Source organism: Medicago truncatula, chromosome 4 (genome assembly GCF_003473485.1).
Source record: "Medicago truncatula cultivar Jemalong A17 chromosome 4, MtrunA17r5.0-ANR, whole genome shotgun sequence".
NCBI lineage: Eukaryota > Viridiplantae > Streptophyta > Magnoliopsida > Fabales > Fabaceae > Medicago > Medicago truncatula.
The window spans coordinates 53,598,724-53,623,153 of record NC_053045.1 but is presented as its reverse complement, the minus strand read 5'-3'; the positions used below and the strand labels follow the sequence as shown (position 1 = coordinate 53,623,153).

The 24,430-nt window shown below is 33.7% G+C and overlaps 3 protein-coding genes across 4 annotated transcripts; 2 read left to right on the top strand and 1 right to left on the bottom strand.

Annotated features, from left to right (window-relative positions):
- Positions 1 to 1,185: 1,185 nt before the first annotated feature.
- Positions 1,186 to 5,157, bottom strand: LOC25493896 (uncharacterized). The gene is made up of 2 exons (XM_013602552.3): positions 4,720 to 5,157; positions 1,186 to 1,514 (listed from the first exon to the last, which is right to left on the bottom strand). The coding sequence occupies exon 1, from the start codon at positions 5,098 to 5,100 to the stop codon at positions 4,720 to 4,722; it is 381 nt and encodes a 126-aa protein (XP_013458006.1). The 5' UTR covers positions 5,101 to 5,157; the 3' UTR covers positions 1,186 to 1,514.
- A 2,420-nt stretch (positions 5,158 to 7,577) lies between these two features.
- LOC25493895 (nuclear transport factor 2) lies at positions 7,578 to 13,723 on the top strand. Of its 2 annotated transcripts, XR_003011463.2 has the most exons (10): positions 7,578 to 7,773; positions 8,579 to 8,764; positions 9,449 to 9,752; positions 9,843 to 10,078; positions 10,165 to 10,339; positions 10,442 to 10,563; positions 10,655 to 10,717; positions 11,565 to 11,660; positions 12,805 to 12,868; positions 12,963 to 13,035. XR_003011463.2 is itself a non-coding variant. In XM_013602551.3 (9 exons), exons 2-9 carry the CDS (start codon positions 8,579 to 8,581, stop codon positions 13,196 to 13,198), a joined length of 1,386 nt encoding a protein of 461 aa, XP_013458005.1. In that variant the 5' UTR covers positions 7,578 to 7,773; the 3' UTR covers positions 13,199 to 13,723. The 2 variants fall into 2 exon arrangements, 1 of the variants encoding a protein (XP_013458005.1); XM_013602551.3 differs by lacking the exon at positions 11,565 to 11,660 and having other exon boundaries at positions 12,963 to 13,723.
- A 5,068-nt stretch (positions 13,724 to 18,791) lies between these two features.
- Positions 18,792 to 21,168, top strand: LOC25493893 (mitochondrial import receptor subunit TOM5 homolog). Its single transcript, XM_013602547.3, has 2 exons — positions 18,792 to 18,981; positions 20,794 to 21,168. The coding sequence occupies exons 1-2, from the start codon at positions 18,895 to 18,897 to the stop codon at positions 20,869 to 20,871; spliced, it is 165 nt and encodes a 54-aa protein (XP_013458001.1). The 5' UTR covers positions 18,792 to 18,894; the 3' UTR covers positions 20,872 to 21,168.
- The last annotated feature ends 3,262 nt before the right edge of the window (positions 21,169 to 24,430 follow it).

Sequence of the window (24,430 nt, the reverse complement as noted above, 5' to 3'; positions counted from 1 at the left end):
CGGTAAAATTTGACTAAGAATCTTGATAGAAATTCATTAATTAACTACTTGAGATCAACCATTTGAGACTATCACTCATTTACTTCATCAATTAACTTTTAATCTTGAAACGCAAAAAAATGTATTGATCAGAGCATACAATACATCAAGGCACAAGATGTATGCAAGATGAAGATGAGATTGCTCTAATATTTCCTAAAAAATCAGAGTAATGTTCAAAATAAACCATTTATGATTTAAGCATTGACCTCAGATATTCTATGAACGGCTATCTTAAAGGTATTTCCGGTTAAGTCCTTTTAAGGGGTCCATATACATATTAAAATAAAATGGGTAGGTAATGTCGGTATATAGGGGCATATAGGGTGAAGTAGGAGTAGGAGCAGGACACCCTCTTCTCTTTACTCTTCAATATTTTCTTAGGCGGTCACCGCGAGCTTTACCAACCTCACTGTTTATGTCCATGTGAATGAAAGTGACTAAGAATGAGGTATAATGGCTTTGGTCATTGGTGGTGCTTTACTGTTGCCCTCTGTTATATACATGTAGGAGACCAATATTTATTGTTATCGAATTTATACAATTGAAGGTCAACTGAAGAGCTCAAATTCTGATGCTGATATTTCTTATGATAATATTTATTTGGAACAAAATAGATAAACAGGTAATGTAAATGTGCTTTCAACAAATCAACTTTCTGATAACAATACTCTTTACGCCGCTCATTATACCCTTTAGTTTCAAACTATTTCAGCTCTAAGTTTTTAATTTGTGTTACATTTCACGTAAACACCATTTAACATTGTCCATTAAGCCATGTCCGTGTTAGCACAAACATAACCTGGTCCGTAGTTAACTATCAAGGATCAACTAACCCGATAAGCTTAAAGAATGTTTATGAATAATTTGAAGTTTAATAGCTAACACCTCTCAACACAAGAGTCCTTAATGATACCCCTGAACATTGAACAGTGCACGATTTCTTTTTGTGCAGCAATTCAACATAAATTTAGAAGAATGAGGCAACATAGAGGTTTCAATACCATCCACAAATAAACTTTCTCAAAGCTTAAACTCTTGTGCGAAGACTCGGGAACATTTCACAGCTTACAAGAAAATTGCCTAAAAATATGAGGATTCATTTCCAAAATGTAAATTGCCTAAAAAAAAATACCGTGAAGAAACTTTGAAATCATACGGAAAAGCTTCACTCATAATCCAAACAAACAGGGAATTTCAAGGTGATTATTCATATTACCACATATCAAGTCAATGAGGCAATTTTTGTTAAAACAGTCAATAATAAGGCAATTTACTTTCTGATCCCATGAACACAAATAAGTACGCAGATAATTAAACTTACTGCACCTAACAACCCTTTATTATTGATACAAAATGCTTACACCCGTTTAAAATAGACAATTACAGGTCTGTGCTAAGACTCTTCAGACCTTCCCATTGACAGAGACAGAAATTTGACTGGGTGATTAATGTAATCCCATGATAGCACAAACCTGGTGACAGCAAAGAAATGAGGATATGAAGCTAAGTAAATGAATAAAATATTACGTAGTCTACAAACAACAATTTTGTGAGCACCAAAACAGGTAAAAGTATATATAAATTGATCTGGAATTGGCAACACAAACACAAACCATGATGAATTCAGATAACAAGCACAATGAGTATGATTCCTTAAAAAAAAATATGCACATGAACATGATGAAGTGCAAAATTTAGCATCCTTTTTTTTTTTTTTGTTTTCCTAAATAACTAACCAGTGAGCAAATATCTATGAAGTGAAATTGTGTCCAAACAAATTGTGTCCAAACAGGATAACACACATGAACATGATGCTAAATACAGACGTATCTACATAACCTCAGCAAATAGCTTCAAACAAAAGTAGGAATGGATAGCCAGTGTATCTTCATATTACTAATAATGCACTAGTTAGATAAGATAAAGTAGCAAAATCCAAATACTCTATGAATGACAACCTTTAATTCTTTTTGATACCAAAATAACATCAAACCATAATAATGAAGTAGAAAAAAGCCAATATTTTAGAATTTAGCTGCCAATCCTGGCTGGATAAATGTGCAGAGCAGCCAACCCCAAAAACACTATAGCAGGATGACTTCTATACTACACATTTATATGTTAAAAAGTTTAAAAATCATCCAAAATTGAAGACATATCATCATTAATAGCCAAAAGCCGTAGTCTAGATAAGAAGGGGAGCTTTGACCCAACGGTTGTGGCTGCTGCCTAATTAGCCTCTTAGAAATGAAAGGTAATGCTACCTACAAATGGGTTCAAACGTTAACTTAACAGCCAAGAACTATCCATGGCGGAAATTTTGTATCACTAGATTGTCCTTTTCATTGCCTAGATGCACAATCATGATCAACCTAAGGCATTCTTAACAAGTAAATAACAACAAAAGGAGACTGAAATTGTTGCTTGGTTGTTCTGTTGGGTGGTTATGACAGAGATGATAATCAACAAAAGGAGACTGAAACTGTTAATTGGTTGTTCTGTTGCTTGCTTGGTTGTTCTGTTGGATGGTACTATGAAGCATGATAATCAACAATGAGAAGAGACAAAACGGAGGTTGTCTGACAGCTAAAAAAACAGATGATTTGGGCCCAAAAGGGTTTACATGTGTCTGTCAGTATGAATTATGAATAGTCTTAAAGAAGGAGCTGCCGAAAAACACGTTGTGATGATTCAACCCAAATTTTTGTCTGTGTTGTTCCTCTAGTCCTATTTGGGTGTGAATATACAATTAACATCAATGTTTCTAGTTCAATGGAAAATTTTAAGCATGTGACCGTATCTCTCTTTTTAACATTAACCACATCATTGATCATCCTCCCAAATATTAATAATAATAATAATTATGGGCCATTGACCTGTGTTTTTGCAAGGTATAGCCGCGTATATGGATCAGGTTGACAATAGGTAGGGTACTAGAGTACCCATCTGGTCCCCATTCTTGCAGTTGGGAAAAAAAAATACTTGTATCTAGATTCTGGACCCATGTTCATGTGGGTAACAACTTCAATACCCGCACTCTTAACCACACTATAACTATGAGAAATCAATAAATCACATATTATCAATGTAGTAACTCAATTAAAACACTATTTAAATTTCTTTAAAATCGAATCATGAAAATTACAAACCAAGGTATTTAATTTATCCAAAACAATAAAACATCAAAGTATCTCAAATGAGTAGTTATTATAATATTTTAATTGTTATTAGCTATTTTTACTATTTTATTTTGTATAATCGCGTATAATTTTTATTTTATATATATGTTTTCTTCCTCTGCTACTACTATAGTTCTTCACTTCTAATATTTTGTATAATTGCATTTAATTTTTATTGTATATGTGTGTGTGTGTGTGTGCGCGCGCGTGTGTGTGTTCTTCCTCCTCTACTGTGACTTTTCTTCACCTACTAATATAATTCTTCACTTCTAAAACTGAAAAAAAAAAAATCCAGATTTCCCTCTTTTTCAGGATTTTAAAAAAACGTCCCTGTTGCGGTGTTGGATCGAGTTCAGACACAAAATGGGCCACTGTTTTGCTCTGGCCATAGTGGCGGCAAACCCATGCTCCGCTATGCATTTCAGCGATGGCAGCGCTCCAGCTACGCTATTAACAACTTAGCTTTGCATGGAATTTACCCTTAAAACCTACTCTTTCGAATGTACATATCAAATTCTCTGATTATAGCTCCACCATTACCAATGTACCAAAGTTTTAAACTCTTCAGTGTTTTAACTCCTTATATTTTCTCCAACCCACTAGGTTTCTTTTTTTGACGGCACAAACAAAGTCCTTCTAATCATGGTGTCAACTACTTCCTATGATTTTTCCTGCATGTTCCAGATTTTCCGATTTTCAAAAGGGATTCCTACTCGTATGGACTAACCTCTTTATCGGTATCCAAGTAAAAAATTGTTAGAACTCTATCTAGCCTATTATGCATTTCATCTGTGCACCAATCTAGCTTCTTTAGCTCGCTTAACATTGCATAAGAGCCATGCAACATGTTACTAGAGGGTAAAACCATAAAAGACAAGCATTAGCACACTAGTATTCTCAATCCAAAACATCAAGATTCGACAAAGTTTTACATGGATTGCAAACTGCCTAACACAACCATCGTATTATTTGGACTTGAGTTTGTTTGGCTACATAAAGTTCAGGAAAAACACATGATATAGTGCTTCAAAAGAATTTTGAAGTAGACTAATCTCGTAATTATAGCTTATATTGTCACAATTCACAACACAGTGGGAAGTGAGAGGAAGATATTAGTTGATGTATCTTTATCCACATACTACTTTGCACCTAGTAAGAGATATTTACTCACTAATTAGCTCTCCTCTTCATACAAACCATCTATCTAATCAGTATGCAATGTATTGTTCTACTTTTGAAATGGATATATATCAGAATAACTCGTGTAATGTGTGGTTCCACTTGAATCAATAAATCTACATATGCCTTTTTGAAAAGCCATAAATGAATTAACCCGAAATGCAATTTCAACTACACACCTATGATATAATCTAATACTCCTAAAAATCATAAATTCATCCAATCTTCAACCCTAGTCAAACTAAAGAGCAATTAAACAAATCCTTAATCAATTAATCATGAGCAAAAGCATGAGAATTAATATGAAGAAAAATGTGACCTAATTTTGATAACCACCACCACGAGCATTCATATCCTCTTCAACAATAATATTGGGATAAATAGGAGGAAAATCTTCGACATTATAAGTAGCTTCTTTCTTGAGTTTCTCGATATCAGCTTTCTTGTAGATGGTGCGAACAATGGGAGGACGGTTACGGCGTTGATCACGAGTGTAGTATTTGATATCGTAAACGGTTTCGGGATCGGAAGTTGGAATAATGGCTTTTTCCTTGGTGGTTGCGGGGCAATAGGGACGGTAATCGAGTGCTCCAGGTAAGGCGGATTTGAATTCGGGGTGGGAAACGGGTCCTGTTATCTCCCATGGCGCTTTGATGAAGCTTTTCAGCTTCTGCAATAGGGAGGATGCAGATTTCGCCATGGTTGTGATTGATTCTCGATGCGAATGGAATGAAATGGAAATGGGGAAATTGAACGGTGTTGGGAGTATGTTAAAATGGGCTGTTTGGATTTAAAGCCCATCACATCCTACTTGTGGTTCTTGGATTAAAAAATGAGATTTTCATTTCCCACACTCCGTCTTTCTTACGCGCCCTCCAAGAGGGGTGTTTGTGGTGCGAATTGGTTCAGTTTTGATAATAAAATACATCCAAACCGAAAGATAAAAAGATAAACGGTTTGATTTGGCTGGCTTTTAAAATATAAACCGAACCAAATCAAACCAATGAGGTTTGGATAGTTCGTTTGTTGCGATTTTTTGTGAGACAAAATAATTTTTTTTCCAACATTAAAATCGAGTTAAAAAAGTTAAGAATAACTTATTTTCAGCAACATTTCAAATTTCACCCAACATTACAATTTAATTTTTAACCAACAATGTTCTCATCAACATAGATCGGATTAAAAACATAAACCAAAAAATACTAGACAAAACAACACAACATAAGGTTGAACAACACATGACAAAGTTTTATGGTATTGAATAATTTTGTCTTAATCAATTTTTTGTGGACAAAATGTCATTTTGGTATTTTAGACAACTTGCACGTGGGACAAAAAGTTGTGTTGTGGTTTAGCGAGGAACAAGAATTTCATTTTTTTTTGTCATGTCTCTTGCCTCCAGTTTGTCATGTCCATAAAACAGCTTTTACAAATCAAACATTATACCGTTGGAGTTGTCATGTCCTTCATTTTTTTTAGTAGATCAATCACATCCTAAGACTTTATCATTCTCTAAAAGTTCTCGTTGGATTTTTATATTTAAGATATATCTATAATAAACAAATATAAAAATTGTGAGTAACATTAATTTAAAGCACATAAATACATTTTTGAAATAAAAAGCAAATTTTATAAACCATGTCACTATATAAAATTTTCCATTAAATTTCTATAAGTATTGGTTTTTATTTAAAGCAAAGATATATCTATGAGTATTGGTTTGCGGTTCGATTCGGTTGGTAAAATAAAAACCATGACCCGAACCAAATCAAACCATGTGGTTGAGTAAAAAAAGGAGCGGAGGGTGAGTGAACACTGGTTCAGAGAGACCATCAGAATCGGTGGTCTTTACTAGGTGACGTGTGTCAACTATAACATAGTTAACCATGGTCTCTCATTGTTGTTTACTAAGAGGTGGCTTGAGAAGATGTCAAGATTTCGTCTTTTGATTGAGGGATATGAGAGTGATAGTGGGAGATGTCTCCTATCTGTTGTATTTGCCAATTAAGGAATATCTCTTAGACCGCGAGAAGAAATTGACTAGAGATAAGGGGCTTCAGTTCATGGTTGATCTGATAGGTGTTGATCGGAGGAGGCTAACTAAGAGGTGGAACTCAGGAACATAGCTCGGTTTAGCTGTCTGGAATTTGATGTGTGAAGATTGTATTGATGCAATTTTGTTCAACACCGTTAGTAGTGCCTTTTATGAAAGCTTGAAAGAGTACTTAACCGTGCCAAAATTAAATGGACAAAAAATACATTAAAGTTTTGATACAAAACCATGCACCCAAGCGATTGCAGAAGAGAGGCTTAAAATAAAAATAAGGAGGTGCCAAAAGAAACTCTATTTACTTTGGTTCATATATACGTTGTTCAACATGATTTCGGTCTAGACGTTCAAGATCGACCCATTAGCCAACCTATACATTTGCTCCATACCACATAGAGATATGGAAGTTTGTCTACCCTTGACAGAGCAACAGTTGTTTGTTGCAGCATCTGAGAAACCCTAATTACACATTGAATTTAAGTTTAATCAATTCAAGCGAGCGAATCAGGTATAAAATCTTAGCACGATTAAATCTTGTTTTCCAATTCCTACATGATTTAATTAAATCTTGATTTTTTTTCCAATAAAAAAAACATGGTAGCATATAACATCATCACCAGACTTATCTCAATTTGGAATATTTGAAAAAAAAATTAAATGGTTTGACGACCATTAAATTGTATGGAGGGAAGTAGTAGAATACCCTAATTTTGTGAGTATTGACAGTTAAAAATAAATAAATAACTTTCATACAACTTTTATATATACAGACGAGAAGAGAAAACCTATTATTTTACAATGATGAAAAACTTATATATACAGTAATTGAAGTTGGCAATTGTTTGTTATATGCTGACGTGGCAACTCAATGCTACATGGCTAGGTCCAATCATCAAGATTCATTCTACGTCAGCCAATTTAATGCGATTAGAATACTCTGAAAACTAAAAGTGATAATTTTTTTTATTTTTTATTTTGAAAGATAAAAGTGAAAAAATCTTAAGTTGTTTGGGAAAATTAAAGTGTATTTTTTATTTATTTCCAAAAGACTAAAACCAAAGTCGTTTTAGATGAGAGGGATTAAATGCAAGAAAGAAAAAAAAAAAAGTACTAAAAAGGAAAATGTTTAGCTAAGTAGGATTCACGTCAGGAATAAAAAAAGCAATAGCGGGAGTCATCGTTTGTTGTTGTGTTGTGATCTCCGAACCAAGATAGAGAGAGAGACAATAATACCAAACCTTCACAACAGAATCTCTGTCTCACTTCCAATCCAACACACTTTCTTTCTGTCGAGATCTCTCTTCTGCTTTCTAAACCAAGCTGGTATGCACGTGTCTTCTTTTCATCAACAACTCTCTGATCTCTCCTTTAACTGTTTTTTTAATTAATATTATCTTTTCTTTAAGGTTCTCTAATTATTCATCAAACTGCTTAATTATTGATCCATTTTATATTTCTAGATTTATTATTCATTTCATTTATGGATCCTGTTCTTCTATATTCTTGACTATAATACTCTCCATATGGCATAATTAAGTTGTTTTGTTATTTATGTTAGCATTTATTATAGTAATAGTGTTCTCACTTCAACTTCTAAGTAGTTAATGCAGTGTTTAAGACATTCTAATCGTTGTATAAGATAATCTACTTATTGATGAAGGAATGAAATGAAACTACATGTGGTGTTACAGTAACAATCACTCAACATTTGTTTCCTGTTTTGATTGTGTCTTTGACAATTGTTAAGTTTCATACTTTCATTATCTGTCTCCAAACAACATTTGTCTTGTTCCTTATATTTATAGGCTTAGATCTGATGTTTTTTACATGTTTTCGCCTTTACTTATGAACATATTGATTATGCGAATTCTTTTTATTAAGATTAAACATTCAATTTCATCACTAAGCCATCATTTTCTATCCTATTTGGTCCCTGAACAATAAAAATTAATAGGAGAGAAGGTGATAGTTTAGAGACCAAAGTGAAAGTTTGCTCTTTTATAAATTAGATATTGGGTTTGGGCAGAGCAGGGTGGAAAACCGATACATTTTTTTGACCTTCCTTGGCCAAACTTTATGCTTCATTAATGATTTCTTCTCCCTTACATTGTTGTGAATTTTTTCGCAGATGGCAGTGCAGGAAGCAAACCCTTCTACTACTCCTAGTCCCCAAGTTGTTGGCAATGCCTTTGTGGAGCAATATTATCACATTCTGCATCAATCCCCTGACTTGGTGCACAGGTTCTATCAGGATTCGAGTCTCTTGAGTAGATCAGACAGCAATGGTGTGATGAAGACTGTCACAACTACACAAGTATGTTTAAATATGCATGTGTAATTCACTTCATTGACATTAAATACTTAGATTGTTCAAATCCAAATGTATATAGAACAATGATTCAAGTCAATAGATTCACGATGGGTTTGAACCTTCTAGTGACGGATCTAGAAATGTTGGTTTGTAGTAGGGTCGGTACTCATTTATATAGTGGGTTAAAAGGTTAATAGAGGCAATATTTATTTTTCAAAATTATAGGTAGGTATTCTTCAATAGGTTGGCACTCCAGATCATAATAATGGGACATTCCCCGATTGTCCACCATGTGGATCCGCCCCTAGATCCCACCAAGGCAAGAACTTTACAGAACTAGGTTTAGGTTTTATAAAACAGCTCTGTCATTTGGTTGGGAGTAGGTTTTCAGTTAGCTTAACAGCTGCTGAGATTGTTTCCCCTGTCATCCTGGTTTCTAAAAGCTTGATATCTCAGGCTATTTGGTATATGTAGAGTAATACTTCTGTGACGTGGTAAAATTCACACTCCCTGCTAAATAATCGTGGGATGTAGCATGTCTAGTTTGTTTAGAATTAACATCCCCTAAGACTCTGCTAATGCATGTTTTGAGTAATCCTGATCTTTTGTATCCTTTATCTATATTTACCTTGGTACTTGTGGTTTATTTTCAACTCATTAACTATAAGGAAATAACTGTTGGATCAGGCAATCAATGAAACAATTGTTTCCCTGAATTATGAAGATTGTACAGCAGAAATAAAAACTGCAGATGCTCAGGAGTCCTATGAGAAAGGTGTGATAGTTTTAGTTACTGGATGCTTAACTGGGAAGGATAATGTGAGAAGGAAGTTCTCACAGACATTCTTCTTGGCTCCACAAGATAAAGGATATTATGTCTTAAATGACGTCTTTCGGTACATTGAGGAGAATGATGCCCCACAGTTAAGTTCTGCCTCAATAAATACTGTCATCAATGAAAATGCTGAGGCTGTGCACATACCAGAATCAGGTTAGTATGGCTTTTCTCCATATGTGTTTATTCAACAGTTATATGTTTGGCTTAAACCTTAATCTGTAATTGCTTCTTCAATGTTTCTAGAGGACATAAACCCTTCCGAACATCTTGTGGAAGATCCTGCAACCTCCGCAGTGGATGAAAACCCTAATAATGGGGATGAAGTTTATTATCCTATGGACAACAAGGAAGAAGGATTGGTTATTGATGAAGAGGTTGCTGCACCGCCTAACGATCCAAGTGAGAATGATATTGTTACAATTCAAGATCCAACTTCTGCAGTCCAGGATGATGCACGAAAGACATCATATGCGTCAATTGTGAGTTTATCATTGTATATGTTCTTGCATTGTGTTACTCTTCTGGTCTTTTACATTAACTTACTAAGAGTTTCACTGATATGAAGGTAATGAAAAGTAACACAGCATCTGGTCGTGTCTATGTTCCCAGCCGAGCTGCAAGAGTGGCGTCTGCTAAATCCAATGAACAACGGCATGCTACCACGAAATCTACTCCTGGGCCTGAGGCATTAGCACCCAGTAGTGACAGTGCACCAAGGACCAGTGACGTTCCTGAAGAAGGTGTATATTGATGCTTTGGTTTATTACTATATTTGTTTAATCTAATATTGATGCTTAATTGAATTCTTGTTTGAAAGTTGATTTACTTACTTTTTGCTACAGCTGAAGGTCATTCCATATACATACGGAACTTGCCATTTAATGCAACAATTGAACTTCTTGAAGAGGTTTTTAAGAAATTTGGTCCTATTAAGCATGGTGGAGTCCAAGTAAGAAGCAGTAAGGTGTGTGAATATTACTCTCTGCACATATAAATAACATGAGCATCATCAGAAGCAAGCTTGTAAGCTAATCTGTATTTTTGGCTTCTTTCAGCATGGTTTCTGTTTTGGCTTTGTTGAATATGAGGAATTGAGTTCTGTGCAAAATGCACTTAAGGTACAGACTGTTCTTTTCAACTGTTGATTATAGTTTGGAAGTGCTGTATGTATATTTGGCCAAGAAAGAACTATTTATTACACATAAGATAAGATTAACTTTAATTTTCAATAAACTGTAAAACTTTTGAATTGATAAGTAGTGGTACGGAACTAGCTTCTATCGATATTCCCTCTGTAGTTCCTGAGTTCCAACTTCTGAAAGCAGCGGTTCTGGGTCTTAAACGTTCAATAGTTGAATGAGCTTTGCAGCCTCTGATTGTAAAACATTGTGTATGCTTTCGAACTGGAATGTCTTGCTAGAAATTCGTTTGAAATGAGATTAAGTTTTTGTATTTACTGTATCGGTACCTTGCTAGATTGTTGGATGAAGATGATTAAGCTATAATGATTGTGTGAAAAAACATAAACTGTTTTCTGGTTTGAAGGAATATGAGATGTCTGTTCATGATTGATGCCCAATCAGATTGTTTTGATTTTATCATGTCAGTGATGCTTCAACAAAATTCTAGATTTGTGTCTTCTCACATGGCATGTTATTCCTGTGATGTAGATACAGGTAGTTGAGTCAATTAGGAATTTGAGACTTGCTTCAAGTTGCTTGGCTTTTTGTTCTGTTTTTGGTCAATATTGTTTCTTTCAAAAGAACAAGCTATCCTCGACTGAATACTCTCCTGTCTTTTTCTTGTAAAACTTATACTTCAAAAGTCTAGTTATTTCCCACTTGTTTCTTGTCATCTTAAAGCTGGAAACATTAATTAACAGTGTCACCGTGAAGCTGAATGAAATGAATTGCTTTTTAGAAAATGGTAATTGGATATGACATAGCAGTGTTGCACTGATGGTAGGACCAGCACTCAGCAGGTAGTTCATGATTATTATGATTCAAGGGTGGAGGAGTAAGATGTTGACAAGTTGATTATGATAGTCAAGACAATAGAATGGTAATGATTGCATCATTGTTCTTTCTATTTATTATCATGTTGGGACCAATGGTAAATATGATGACTAAAATGCCATGCAATTTGTTAGGATATAGAGTATAGGTTAATTAGAGTAGTTAAGACTTAGTAGAAGTTAGTTGGTAAGTTGATAAGTTTGTTAGGTGGTTCTTAAGAGTTGTTATTTTGGTTATTCTTGGGAAGTCTTTAAATAGTCCTCAGTTGGTAAAGTAAAAGATAGCTTTGAATAATTAAATTTCGTGACCAGAGATTGCTCTAATGTGAAAGGAGAGTGCTCCTTTGAGGTAGCCTTAAGTGCAAGGTTATCATATTCATTGTAAACATTCTGTATCTTCTCTTTAAATAATATTATCCCATTCAATTGATGGTAACAGAAAGATATTGAAAAAAAATCTTCTTTTCTCAATTTTGTTGATCAATCTTCATCCTAGTTAGAGTCATTCTATTGTCTATTCATGTCTGCCCTGTTTTGGAAAAAATTTCCATATACCAAAAGAAAGGTTTCTAACAGAAGTGGTCGGAGTTTAGTGAGTGGTGACAAATGCAAAGCAGGTGCTGGTGCCGGGTTGTATTATGGTTGCAGTATGGCCATGACAATCGGTCATAATAATACTATGCAGAAGGGGATTAATAATGCAATGGCTACTCATTTACAGCAATCATATTCAGAAAATCCAGTTGCACCTAGGAAGCAATTAGGTTTATTGGAAAGTAGATACGGCGTTACCTTTGTAATGCCAGTGGGAAGCAGAATGTGTTTGTGTCTGAAGAAAGATATGGGCCTATTTGATTTGAGAAAACGTTATTGGGAAGTAGCTTGGTACTGTGCTATTGCTTTTCAGAATGTACACTAAAGAGGGTAACCAGTGGTTTTTTTGTATGTTTTTTACTTTGTGCTTTCCCTATATCGAGTTTCTGATTTGAATCAGATGCTGAGGGTGGAGGGATAGACACTTACATAAGTATATTATATGTACTCGCATATAGCAACCATGACCACAGGCCATTCAAATTATTCTGAAGTAGATTCATGATATTTTGTACTTATGTGTGATTGCATATCATGACCTGTTGACAGTTTAGTTATTTGTGCAGTAGATCCTACTAAATTTAATTTCATTTTCAGGCTTCACCTATCACTGTTGGTGAGCGGCAAGCTGTTATTGAGGAAAAGATATCGAGCACACGAGGTATGCTGATATTGTCATTTTTTAATCATATTACCAAGGTTTATCAGATATATGTTGATCATGTTCTTTTTTGTATCTTTTAATCTTATTCTAGTAAGTGATGGCGGAAGAGGGAGGCATCCTTCGGGAAGAGGTGGTTTCCGAGGCGAGGGTTTCCGGGGGCGTGGGAGATTTGGTGGTGGACGAGGTTTTGGAAGAAATGAATTCAGAAACCAAGGGGAGTTCTCAGGACGACCTAGGAGTTCTCACAGGACAAGTCAAAATGGAGGTGGGCGTGGTGGGCGCCATGGTGTGGGGAACCATAATGTTACACCATCTACTCCAGTGTGAGAATATTGGTTAATAAAGAAAGAAGAAAACAAAGCAAACGCTGCTGGTTGATAATTTTTTTTATAAACCAAACACAAAAACCTCTTTGTTTTCCCTTGTTTAGGCACAAGTGCAGGTTTCTGAATTTCATCATTGCAATTTGCAATTACTCAAATAGAAGAGGAGTGGATTCACCCGCCCTTGCCGAAGTGTTTTGTATCGGTCATGTAATATTTTTTCAACTTCTCTTGGGTTTCTCATTATGTTAAAGAGACTATTGAGCAAGAGTGTTCCTCCAATTGAGTTGTTAACATAAATTTCCAATGTGGAAAAGTTTACCTTGTAATTTTTTTCTCTGTAATAAGCTCAAAGGAAATGGAAATATTTTGATTGATGAGGTGAGTGTAGGAAGAGTTTTTGTGCATGTTTTCTGCCTTTGCTTCAGTTGAAATTGGTATACTAAATTGGGCTGTAATGACATTGGAAACAAAATATTTTCATACAGGAAGATAGTGTGAAGTCCACTGGCTTCTGCTTTTTATGTAATAGTTCGCTGCATAAATTACTTGCTGGTAGTAGGATGTGGAAATTTGGGAGCAATCAATGATAGCAAAGGTGTTGTTGTCATTTCTTGGAAGGGGATCCTCATATTGTGCTAAGATGCTTTCATTTACAGAGAAGTTGACAAGCTGCTGCCGCACACCAAACTTGTCCCCAGCCACTTTACCTAGATTTTTGTTGCTTTCAGACTTATTAGTAGCTCATCTTGTGCACTGCTTGTACTCAAGTGTAACCTTTTTCTCCTATTAAGTTTTTGCTTTGGATTGTTGAAAAAAAATTACTTAAAGCCAAGTTGGTCTGAAATCATAATAATGCTCGTTTTTGGCGAAGAACCAACACGAGAATAAAATAAGCATAGCGGAGATGAGGATGTGTGGTAAGACTAGACAAAATAGTATTATAAATTACTACAATAGGAGTTGTGGTAGCACCTATCGACTATCGTACAGAAGATGGTGAAAATTCTGCTTAGATGGTTTTGACATGCAGACAAAAGTTTTGTAGTTTCTATAGTAATGAGAGTATACCTGGCGGAGATAGTGTCGAATCACTAGAGGCAGAGGAAGACCTAGAAACATTATAAGAGAAACTATTAAGAAAAATCTAGAGATCAATGAGTTGGATAGAGATATGATAATAGAACATTTATGCTTCGTTTGAACCAAAATGGGATAAGATTTTGCTTGTTGTTGTTGTTTGTTCATTTTCGATTAATGTCATGTTCATTTTCGATTATTCTCATGTACATGTTTATACTTCAAAATTCATTTTTTTAGACAAAATTGCATAATTTATTTTCATGTTTTATTTTAAATTTTCAAATTTAAAGTTCATCTTTGATTTTGAACAGTTTTTTTTTTTTTGTAGGTTAAAACACAGTGGAGAGAGAAACAAAAGAAAAAGGAAGCAAAAACTAGGATCCAAGAACATTATTTAACAAATGGTAAGGCAAGAACTAAAGAGACAGCCAAAAGCTTGTTTTGTAAAAGTTATTGAGCTATGTATACACCGGTGCTGCATGTGTATCTTTAATCTTTTTCTGTATTTTTTAAAATAGATGTTGATGTTCATTTCTAATTGCAATTTATGCTATTAATAACAATGATCATATGCGTCTCATTCTGATTTTCCTTGTTTGTTTTGATAACCTCAATGTAGATTGTAGACCATTTTAAGATTTATTAACATGCAGCTACAATGAAGTTCTGAAAATGTTTGTTGTGTTGATTGTTCCGTAATTCCATATGGTTATAAGTGTTACATCTAGAGTTTTACCGTTTTAGAAGTCTTTTGTACATCATGGGCTGGGAGTTCATTATGTTGTCATTTGTAGCACAAATACAGTTTTTAACATATTGTTATCATTTGTTTTAGTATGAGCAGGTAGGAATTGCTAATTACACTGGTTACAATGAGATTCATGATGTTCATAGCTTAGTAGCATCCAGAGGATTGTCAGGGGATTCATTGAATAAGCTACTGCACCATATGATCTAGAAGGACATGAAGACAGAGGATTGTTAGATACCCTTAATTTAGTTTTAATTAGTTTTTTGTACATTTATAGAGTAATTGCTTGCACCGATACTTGCCACAATTTTTCATTATCCCTATTTGAGTCTTGGAGGATAGTGTTAATTTAATCAATAAGAAATTATTTGAAAAGCAAATGGACCGCTGAGAAGATGCAGTTTTTTTTTCCTCGTGTCTTAATTGGTTAATTAACAGGTCTTAAATTGTCTTAACGGACCAGTTATCTCATATTTAAAGAATATTGGTCATTACAGACACAACGTTTGAATCCTGATGAGGACAATATCAGAGGTTCTATTGCCTGTCTTAGAGCTAGGGATGTTTCAAGGAAGAACATAGAAAAATTGTAGCTGGTTTTCTTTCAACCTCACATAATGTCAAAAAGCAACACAACTGTAAGTTACCAGCTGATAGACAGTAAATCGCTTTGTCTTGAATTAAAGATTGTTCTGATACTCCAAGAGATTATACACAAATATGCATAATGCATTCACAGCAGAAGCATTACATGACTGATTTTCTAGCTAATTTCAGAGAGAAGCAATTGCTGATGCCTGGTGGTGATAGCAAGCCAAGCCATGCCTAATGATTCTGCTTGCCATGAACGTCTGTCAGGTTCAAACACAGTAAAATCAGCAGTAGATTGAGATCTTGCTCGAAACAATTGAGTTGAAAATTTAAACATTATGATACAATAATATTGAAATTAAACCAGATTGGAAGAAAACTCTGCAATTATGATCTTCTAGAGTGCAACCGTTGAATCATAAACTGAAATGTCAAAATTTAATTGAGAAACCTTGATGGTACAAACATGCAAAGCCTGGGTTTAGGGACGTAATTAAGACCAAATCAACCACTGGCAGCACCACACTAAGATTGTGAGTTTTTTTGTTTTAGTTGCTATAAGAACTTTAAAAAATATGCAACTCAATATACTACAATCGGAAATGAATAGAGAAATTAAAATTGACATAATTTGCTTTTCCAATTTATTTTAGCACCAGAATTTACAAAAAAAATAATAAAAAAATACCACCTTGACTTTCATGGACTTAAGGACACCAAATTGGACAGTAAGCTAATTAGTACATACTGTAGAAACGTGTAATAACTAGTGGAATGAAAGTTTAAACTTAAACCAGATGTCTGAATTTTCAAACTTTCTGAACAAGGGTCAAGTGTAATTCACCGAAACAAAATATTTTGGTGAATACATTTGAAAGTAACGCTTTGCATAAAAATTAACAAATAACACACTTTCTATTCTGTTTATAAAGTATAGCTGCCAATATTTTCAGATTATCAGAACACTAAACATGACTTTCTATTGTAATATCTTGAACAAAAAGCGACATCCATAACATCATCATGAATCCAATCACAACCAGCCAACTCTACTGCTTTCACCTAGGCAAGCTTCCTACTGGGGGAATGTTGTGGTCCTATTTTGGGCATCAATTGTATCATTTGTATGTCTTTTGTTTAAAATGTTATAGATAATTGAATTTTAGTCCCGTGATAGGCGCTAGCATCTCAACCTCAGATTCCCCATTTATTAGAGTGAATTTTCGGTCAATATGCTAGTTGATAAAAAAAATTAATTATGTAATCATGTTTGATTCTTTTTTACTACAGTAATTGTGTTTGATTGATGGCATTGTAAGAGTTGTGTAGAAGTTAAGTAGTGAAGGATGCAAATCTTAGAATGAAAGCGGAGAAGCTAATCCTGTTTGAGAATTTAATATGAGGTCTTTTTAAATCCCTTGATAATATTTAAAGAGACGGTTTCAAGACAGTAATTTAAATGACATTTCCCTTGCTGATTATCCGTTTACTTGGGTTAAAGGTCTTGGTAGGCAAAATTTCTAGGAGGAGAGACCGGACCGAGCAGTGGTCACACAAACTTAATATGATATTTTTCCACAATGACAACTTCATGATGTCATTTCACACCGTTCAGATCATTTCCCTATACTTTTGAGAACTCGTGGTTGCTGGAGGAGGAATTAGATGGAATTGTAGTTGGGGGGGTAGGAGAAAAGTCAGGATGGAGGGATTTTGCTCAGGCTGAAGAATTGTACAGAGGATATGAACGAACGGGGAAGAAAGCTCCAAAGTAAGTATCGAGTTTCCATTGATGAATGTCGGGATGAGTTAGAGAGATTTAGGGGCAGCGTGCAAGCTTCCCAAATTGCGCGCTCTAAGGAGGTACATATTTGAATGAGAGGATTATTGGCACAAGCAGAAGCATTTTGGAAACAAATAGCAAAGGTGATTTGGCTTAAGGATGGTGATACCAATGCGCGATTCTTTCAAGCCATGGCGAGTGCAAAGAGATGATGCAATACTTTTACAAACTTGAAGAAAGATGATAGGACTTTGGTTGTGGCGCAACATGAACTTTACGTGGTTGCTAGCTCCTATTTTATGAATTCTGCGTGCAAAGAGATGATGTTCGGTGAATGGATGAGAATGTGGGGTTTGCGAATTCTGTAACAGATCAAAGTTTTTCTTTGAAGTGTGCTTGGAGGTATTCTTCCTACTCTTATGAGACTTCAAAAGAGAGGAGTTCCATGTTCAAATGGATGTCCCCATTGTGAAACAAACTATGAGAACGATTGGATGTAAAGCGGCAAAACAAATATGGTGCGAGGCTGATCTGTGGGATTCAGTTAGCAGAGGCGCAGGTGCTGTCCAGCGTGCACCTGAAGCTTTATATCAGTGGGAAACAGTCCGAAAGAAGCAAACACAAGGCAAACATCAGGGTACAGTACAGTAGAATTCTAGATGGCAGCCACCCAAAGACGGTTATGTAAAATGCAACGTTGACGCGATGTTGTTTGGCAATTAAAATTGCTTCAGTATTGGTACGTGTATTTGGAACTCTCATGGCCATTTTCTTAAAGCACTTACAAAATGGTATGAATGTTCCCCTCCTTCCCTAGAAGCAGAGGCGTTTGGATTAAAAGAGGGTATTTTATGGCTTGGTGAATTGGGTCTATCAAAGGAATGCATTATTGATAGGACTAAGAACGAGTAAGAATTCAGCCATATCATGCTTTAAGGTAACTTTGATACAATTTCTAATGGATTTTTCTCTTTAAAAAACCCCAATAATGTTTAGGATGTATGTAATTTCTGTTTTTAATCTACATGATCTAATCTAATATAATAATTGAAGATCTATATTTCACATGACTTTTTTTTTTTCCTTCAAATAACTTTACTTTTTTAACAGAAAAATATTTTACTTTCAATTAATGTTTTTTACGAACAGTTATTGGTGTGAATGAAACTGGACTCAGATTCCTTAAGTAAAATTGTAGTTTTATGTCAGATAAACACCATTAAATTTTCCGATGAAATGAAAACTACTAATTGGTAAAGTTGATGTATATTTTGTATCGATAATTTATCTAAAATAAAAATGTTTGAGGGGAGAAAAATAAAAAGCGTGGTGAACAAGTTTGTACCAAAAAAATAAATAAAAAGCATTTGGCACGTGTACGTACACAGGTCGCAAAGTTAAAACCCCACGTCCTTACTTGTGGGTGTGCTCAAAACAAGAGAACCCAAAAACCCTAAAACCCTCTTTTGCTTTCTCTCTCTCTCTCGCATCAATGGCCGACTCAATCTTCTCGATTCAGTACCTCAAAAACTTCATCAGTTCTCAAATCCATGACGACGAGAAATGGGACTTCAACGTGGTAAACTTTTCTCTCTTTCGTATTCTCCTATTCGATTCTTTTTTTCCCCGTATTCTGCTTTTTCGATTTCGATTTCGATTTCGATTTTTTAAAACGATTTTGATTTATGTTAGTATGTGATTGATTGAATACTATGTGTATTTTGATTATTTGTTATGTTCTGGGATTGATTAGATAATTATGTGTCTGCCCTATGAGATTCATGAGCTTGAATTTCACAATTTTATATGATGCGGTGGAGTACGGGTGTGTTTGGTACATATTTGAAGAAACTTTGCAAATAAAATTGATTATAACTTGAAGTTATGATTTGTAGATAGTTTATGCTTTCAAACGTAAATCATATTTTAACTTAAATCAATTTTACACAATCAAAATCAGTTTTCACTGCTGTAAGACAAAAATCACACTGGAATTGTGGCGATTTTGTGTCTCAAGACACGAAAACTACAAAATGGAGCTCTCTTTTTCAATATAAGTTGTTTTTACTCGGAAAGAGAGGTAACCTACAAAAGTTTCTCCTGTGTTCAACCCTTTTCTTGCAGAATGGACTCTTAACTATATTCATCACTTATATAGAGTAGCAGAATGGACCCTTAACTATATATCCATCACATGAAAAATATCTCATGTGTTAAACCCATGGTTTTATTGATATTTTTTTATATTGAGTGTGTTGGTTTATTATTATGGATGAGTTTCAATTTTTTATGGACTCGAAAATCCCTTAATTGCTAAACTTGTTTAGCCTTTGTGAGGTTACGGATCCTTGTGGCTTGTCTAACCGCTGATTGTATTCCTACATGTAAGCATTTTTAAGTTTTAACCAAGTAGTGTTAATGATATTATGACTTATGGCTTTGTTTTTTGTCCAAATCAAAAGTAACATTTTTTTGAGTATTTTAGGTCTGTTGTATGAAATAGTAGAGTAATAGTGGAAGATATATGATTCAAGAGGGTTTGTCAAATAGAAGAGTGTGCGTGTTATTTGTGCCAGAATGTTGCATAATGCTCAATGTTGTAGAGATTAGAGTGTTATGGTTGATTAATTGACACACAAGATATTAACATAAATATGTTAGTGTGAAAGTTGGGTTTAACACATCATGTAAAAGATGATAAAATCTCACTTTTTGTTGTTCTGTCTTGTGTAGAGAAAACCTAGATAAGTCCTTGTAAGAAGAAAAGTATATCAATGCGATTAATATTATTAACAATGTAGAATGCGACAGAAAAACCATTAAGAAGGATTTAGAATTTAGTGATTCATCATTATACATATGTTTTGAAATAGGATTTCATGCACTTGCCGCTGTTTGATCTATATAGTTGCTCTTATCTAGTGTCAACAGACTTTTGTTGTGTTTAGAAACTAATTATGTTTCTTGCATCTTTAGCCATGATTGCAATGCCTTTAGTTTCATATTGGAATTCAGGCATTCTCATGTGAAAGTGTGAAACATTATTGGCTGTGACCGGTTTTAATTTTGGAACTTGTGCTTGATTTCTAACTACTGTAGAAGTTACATGATAGTCTGTTGAACACAAATTAATTATCCAAGGAAAGCGAGTAGGCAGAAATAATTTACCCACTTAAAATAACCTATCGAGGAGCTTTTGGTTATGAAGGTTAACTGTGATCTTAATTTAGAGGAATTGCTGTTAATTGCATGAATAATAATGTTGCAACATTAAGCTATTTAGTGCTTCTTACATAATTTAAGTACTGTGTCACCCTGTTAATTCATATTTATATCTTGTAGCTTGACGTAGTTCAGCATGAGTATTGAGATTGCCTTTATTTCCTTGCAGAAATTGCTTCGTGCTGCAGGATTGTTTGCAGGATCAATAGTGCTGATGCGAAATTATGGTGACCTCATGGCAATCTGAGTAGAAGACTATTTGATCTGTAATGAACTGCTATTATCTACTTAAACCATAATGTCTTGGCTGTAGTTTTTTCAATCTAAAATGAGCTGGATTATTTTTAGGCTTTTGAGGAGCGATGTTCATGCTTTTTCAATTTGGTTATGTTGACTTTGTGTCTCACATTTCCTTGTGCTGAGATGACTATCTTTTGATAAGCAATAGACTATTTTAGCATTCTTAAATTGTTAAGAGGCTTAAATGAAGAGCAATGTTAGTAATCTCCTATTGTATATCACAATTATCGAGTCTGACTGTCTAGGTGTTTATCTTTTTTAAGGGAGTAATCTAGTTGCGGTTGTTTTGATAAAGCAAATTAAGAATTGGTAGTATGGCATTTTTATTCTATATTTGATTCTACAATTTAATAAAATAAATTATGAAAATATAAATCAAATTTTCTATAACTGTCAATCAAAATATATAAATTAAATTATATTTGGTGCAAGTGGTTGGATATTTGGCAGTGAGGGCATTTATTCAAAAAATAATAATTGGCAGTGAGGGCATTAATGTCTTCTTCTTTTTTTGTTACAATTAGCTTGTCTTTTTGAATCCACAAAACTAAATTATTTAAATATTTATTTCTGACAAAATATTAGTGTTAAAATTAGACTTATAAATTTGCTTAGTTGATTGTGTGTGATACCGTTGTTTAAGTTTTGTGATTCTACATTTCAGATAAAATTTAGATATGATCTCTCAATTAGAATCTCACTTGTATGATTTGAACCATATTTTTGTGTGTCATTCTTGCTCTTGCTCAAGAGTCATGCTAATATTCTCTATATCATTTCAATTTCATCGGAGCATCCAACAAAATTGGAACATAAATAAATTCAATAATATTTGTGCAACTTTGGTCTTACTCTAGAGCTATTTTACTGCAACTAGTTTTCATTTTCAAGATAAATAATGAAGCAAATAAAGAATTTTCAACGACCGTGTGCCCTGTTTGAATAAATTGGAGGCAAAATTGTCGAAAGTTGAGATGGTTTGTGCACCTGTCTAGCACGATCGTTCGCCCTTTCTAGTTTGCAGAAGATCAACGGTTTTGAATGCAAGCACAATCGTGCGTCCTCTGTAGTCATAAATAGTTGTAACATTGCACTGTTTTCGAAATTTGCTTAGTTAGGCTGTGTTTGGTAACACAAAAAGCTAGCTTATAGCTTGTTGGATTAGCTTATAAGCTCGTTAGATGAAAACGTGGCGTGTTTAATAACAAGCTTTTTTCATGAGCTTATAGCGTTTTTTGAAAAATTATTTCAAGTAACTTTTTAGCTTATAGCTGGTAGCTTTTTATATTTTCTTCCAACTTTAACCCTATTAATTTAAATTAATTATTTTTTTAATTAAACAACTACCCATGTTCATCTTTATAACCGCTCTATTTTGTCCCTTAAAAAAAAATGTCACGTCGTTTTTTTTTAAGGAGCACTTTATATATATATAAGGAAATGCTTTATATTATGCTATAACTAACCTGTCATACATGATACACCACATAAAAAATAACTAGTCTATTGTACGTTGTAAAATTTTATATATTCTAGCTCACATTTTGTTTCCACCTTTCTCTTATTTTTGAGATTCATAAAACAGAGATCAAAACTGTCGGTGAATATTTTTTTAGGATTAAAGGTCGAAGAATTTTTTTATGGAGATTAAGACCAAAAGTTTGAATATTTATAGGGACCAAAAACATATTTAACTATAATTAAAAATATTAAAAAATAAATACATTAAAAAAATGTGTGTCTATATATATATATATATATATTCAGGGGCGTCCTTGAGGGGGTGCAAACAGCTCAAACGAGCTGGGCCTCCCTCAAAGATGGGCCTCAAAAAAAAATTAAAGCCCAGTAAATAAGTAATAAAAACAACTAGCGTGATTATTTTGAAGAGTTTGCTGAAGTGGCGTAGTGGTTTAAAAGCAAGTTGGGATTCCATGGGTCTTGGGTTCAACACTCTTCAATCACCTATGATTTTCCTTTTTTCTTCTTTTCTTTTCCTTTTTGTTTCTTTAATTAATATTTTTACTAATCAAAACATAATATAATTTTTTTTCTTCTTCTTTTGTTAGAACATATCTTGTAATCTTTTGTCCACAATTATTGTATAAGGTAGTTAAACTCTAACAACAAATATTATAAATTTTTCATTTGAAAGAACAAACATAATAATTATTCTCTAAAAAACAGTGTAAACCTTTTATTATCGGCTTTGTACAAACTAAGGAAAAATATAACATAGAAAATCAATATAGATATTCGCTTAAATTGTAGTTTTATATTATTGATTAGAATATTGATCTTTTATGTGTTAGTTACAATAAAGGCTTTTATTTTTTATCTTTGCGGTTCTTGTTTTAAATTTAAATAGATAATTGCTCTTTTAAAAATTTACGTTTTTATTTTATTAAGGGCCTATTTTAACATGAGAGCCGAGCCTCCGAATACTTAAGGACGGCCCTGTATATATTAAAAAAAATGTCCTTTTATGTCATTTTATACTTATCAGCCACTTCAACAACTAATTTTACCAAACACATTATTTTTAATAAGTAAGCTTTTCAACTATCAGTCATCGGCTATCAGCTAGTTTTTCAACTATCAGCTAACTTATAGTTTATTTTTACCAAACAGAACCTTAAATTGAACGGCCAAAATCCAGCTAGGTTAGCCGTTGCTAGAGTTTTCATTTCATCTCATCTTCTCAACAGATGAACATGAATACTATTTCTAAGTGAATTAGAGTTAGGATTACTTGGGATGATGTGTACGCTCATCTTTTTCTTTGTTGGAGTGTAATTTGTTCATACTTTTCTAGATCTATCAATCTAGCTTTTTTATGATTTCATTCATGTCGTAATTCATTGTCGTCTATGTGTTAAGCTCATATTTCAATCTTTTAAATACTGAAGTTTTTTTGGTCAAATTGTCAACAAAATTGAATCCCTATACACTTTTTTTTTTGTTTTTTTTGTAAAATCCATTTACGCGTTTTAATCTTTATTTCATAATTTTAGACAATCACAGCAAAATAATGTGTTGGATTTTTAAGAATTTGTCTAAAGTTGCTTCAAACTCAATCTTTATCTTTTCTTCATAATTTTAGACAACCACAACATCAATTTGTGAGTTTGTTAACAATTTTTCTGAAATGCTCTAACTATCCCTCTCAAATTACCATGTAGTCTCCAAATTCGTGAGATTAAAAGATTAACAGGGCACATATTAAAAATATTGGCGGACATTACCTTTTTTATATTAAGTAATAGTAATAGTAATAGATTTGTTATATGGAATTCGCACTCCTTTTTGTGAGTTTTTTTATTTGTTATCGTTTTTTTTTTTTTTTTGAAGGATCGATTTTTTTGGTTATAATAAGAAATAAGAAATGAGAATTGCTCCATTTTTCTCATTATTAAAACAATTACTTCATTTTCTATGAAACAAAAAAAAAATGTTTCTTTTCTATTATAACCGTTTTTTTATCGACTTTTTTTATCATATCCAAT

Bases quoted from the DNA above. Each gene is read 5' to 3' on its own strand.
- LOC25493896 (XM_013602552.3), bottom strand. From the start codon at position 5,100: ATGGCGAAATCTGCATCCTCCCTATTGCAGAAGCTGAAAAGCTTCATC.
- LOC25493895 (XM_013602551.3), top strand. From the start codon at position 8,579: ATGGCAGTGCAGGAAGCAAACCCTTCTACTACTCCTAGTCCCCAAGTT. The intron at 8,765-9,448 runs GTATGTTTAAAT...CTGTTGGATCAG, and splicing joins AGACTGTCACAACTACACAA to GCAATCAATGAAACAATTGT. The intron at 12,869-12,962 runs GTATGCTGATAT...ATCTTATTCTAG, and splicing joins AAAGATATCGAGCACACGAG to TAAGTGATGGCGGAAGAGGG.
- LOC25493893 (XM_013602547.3), top strand. From the start codon at position 18,895: ATGGCCGACTCAATCTTCTCGATTCAGTACCTCAAAAACTTCATCAGT. The intron at 18,982-20,793 runs GTAAACTTTTCT...ATTTCCTTGCAG, and splicing joins AGAAATGGGACTTCAACGTG to AAATTGCTTCGTGCTGCAGG.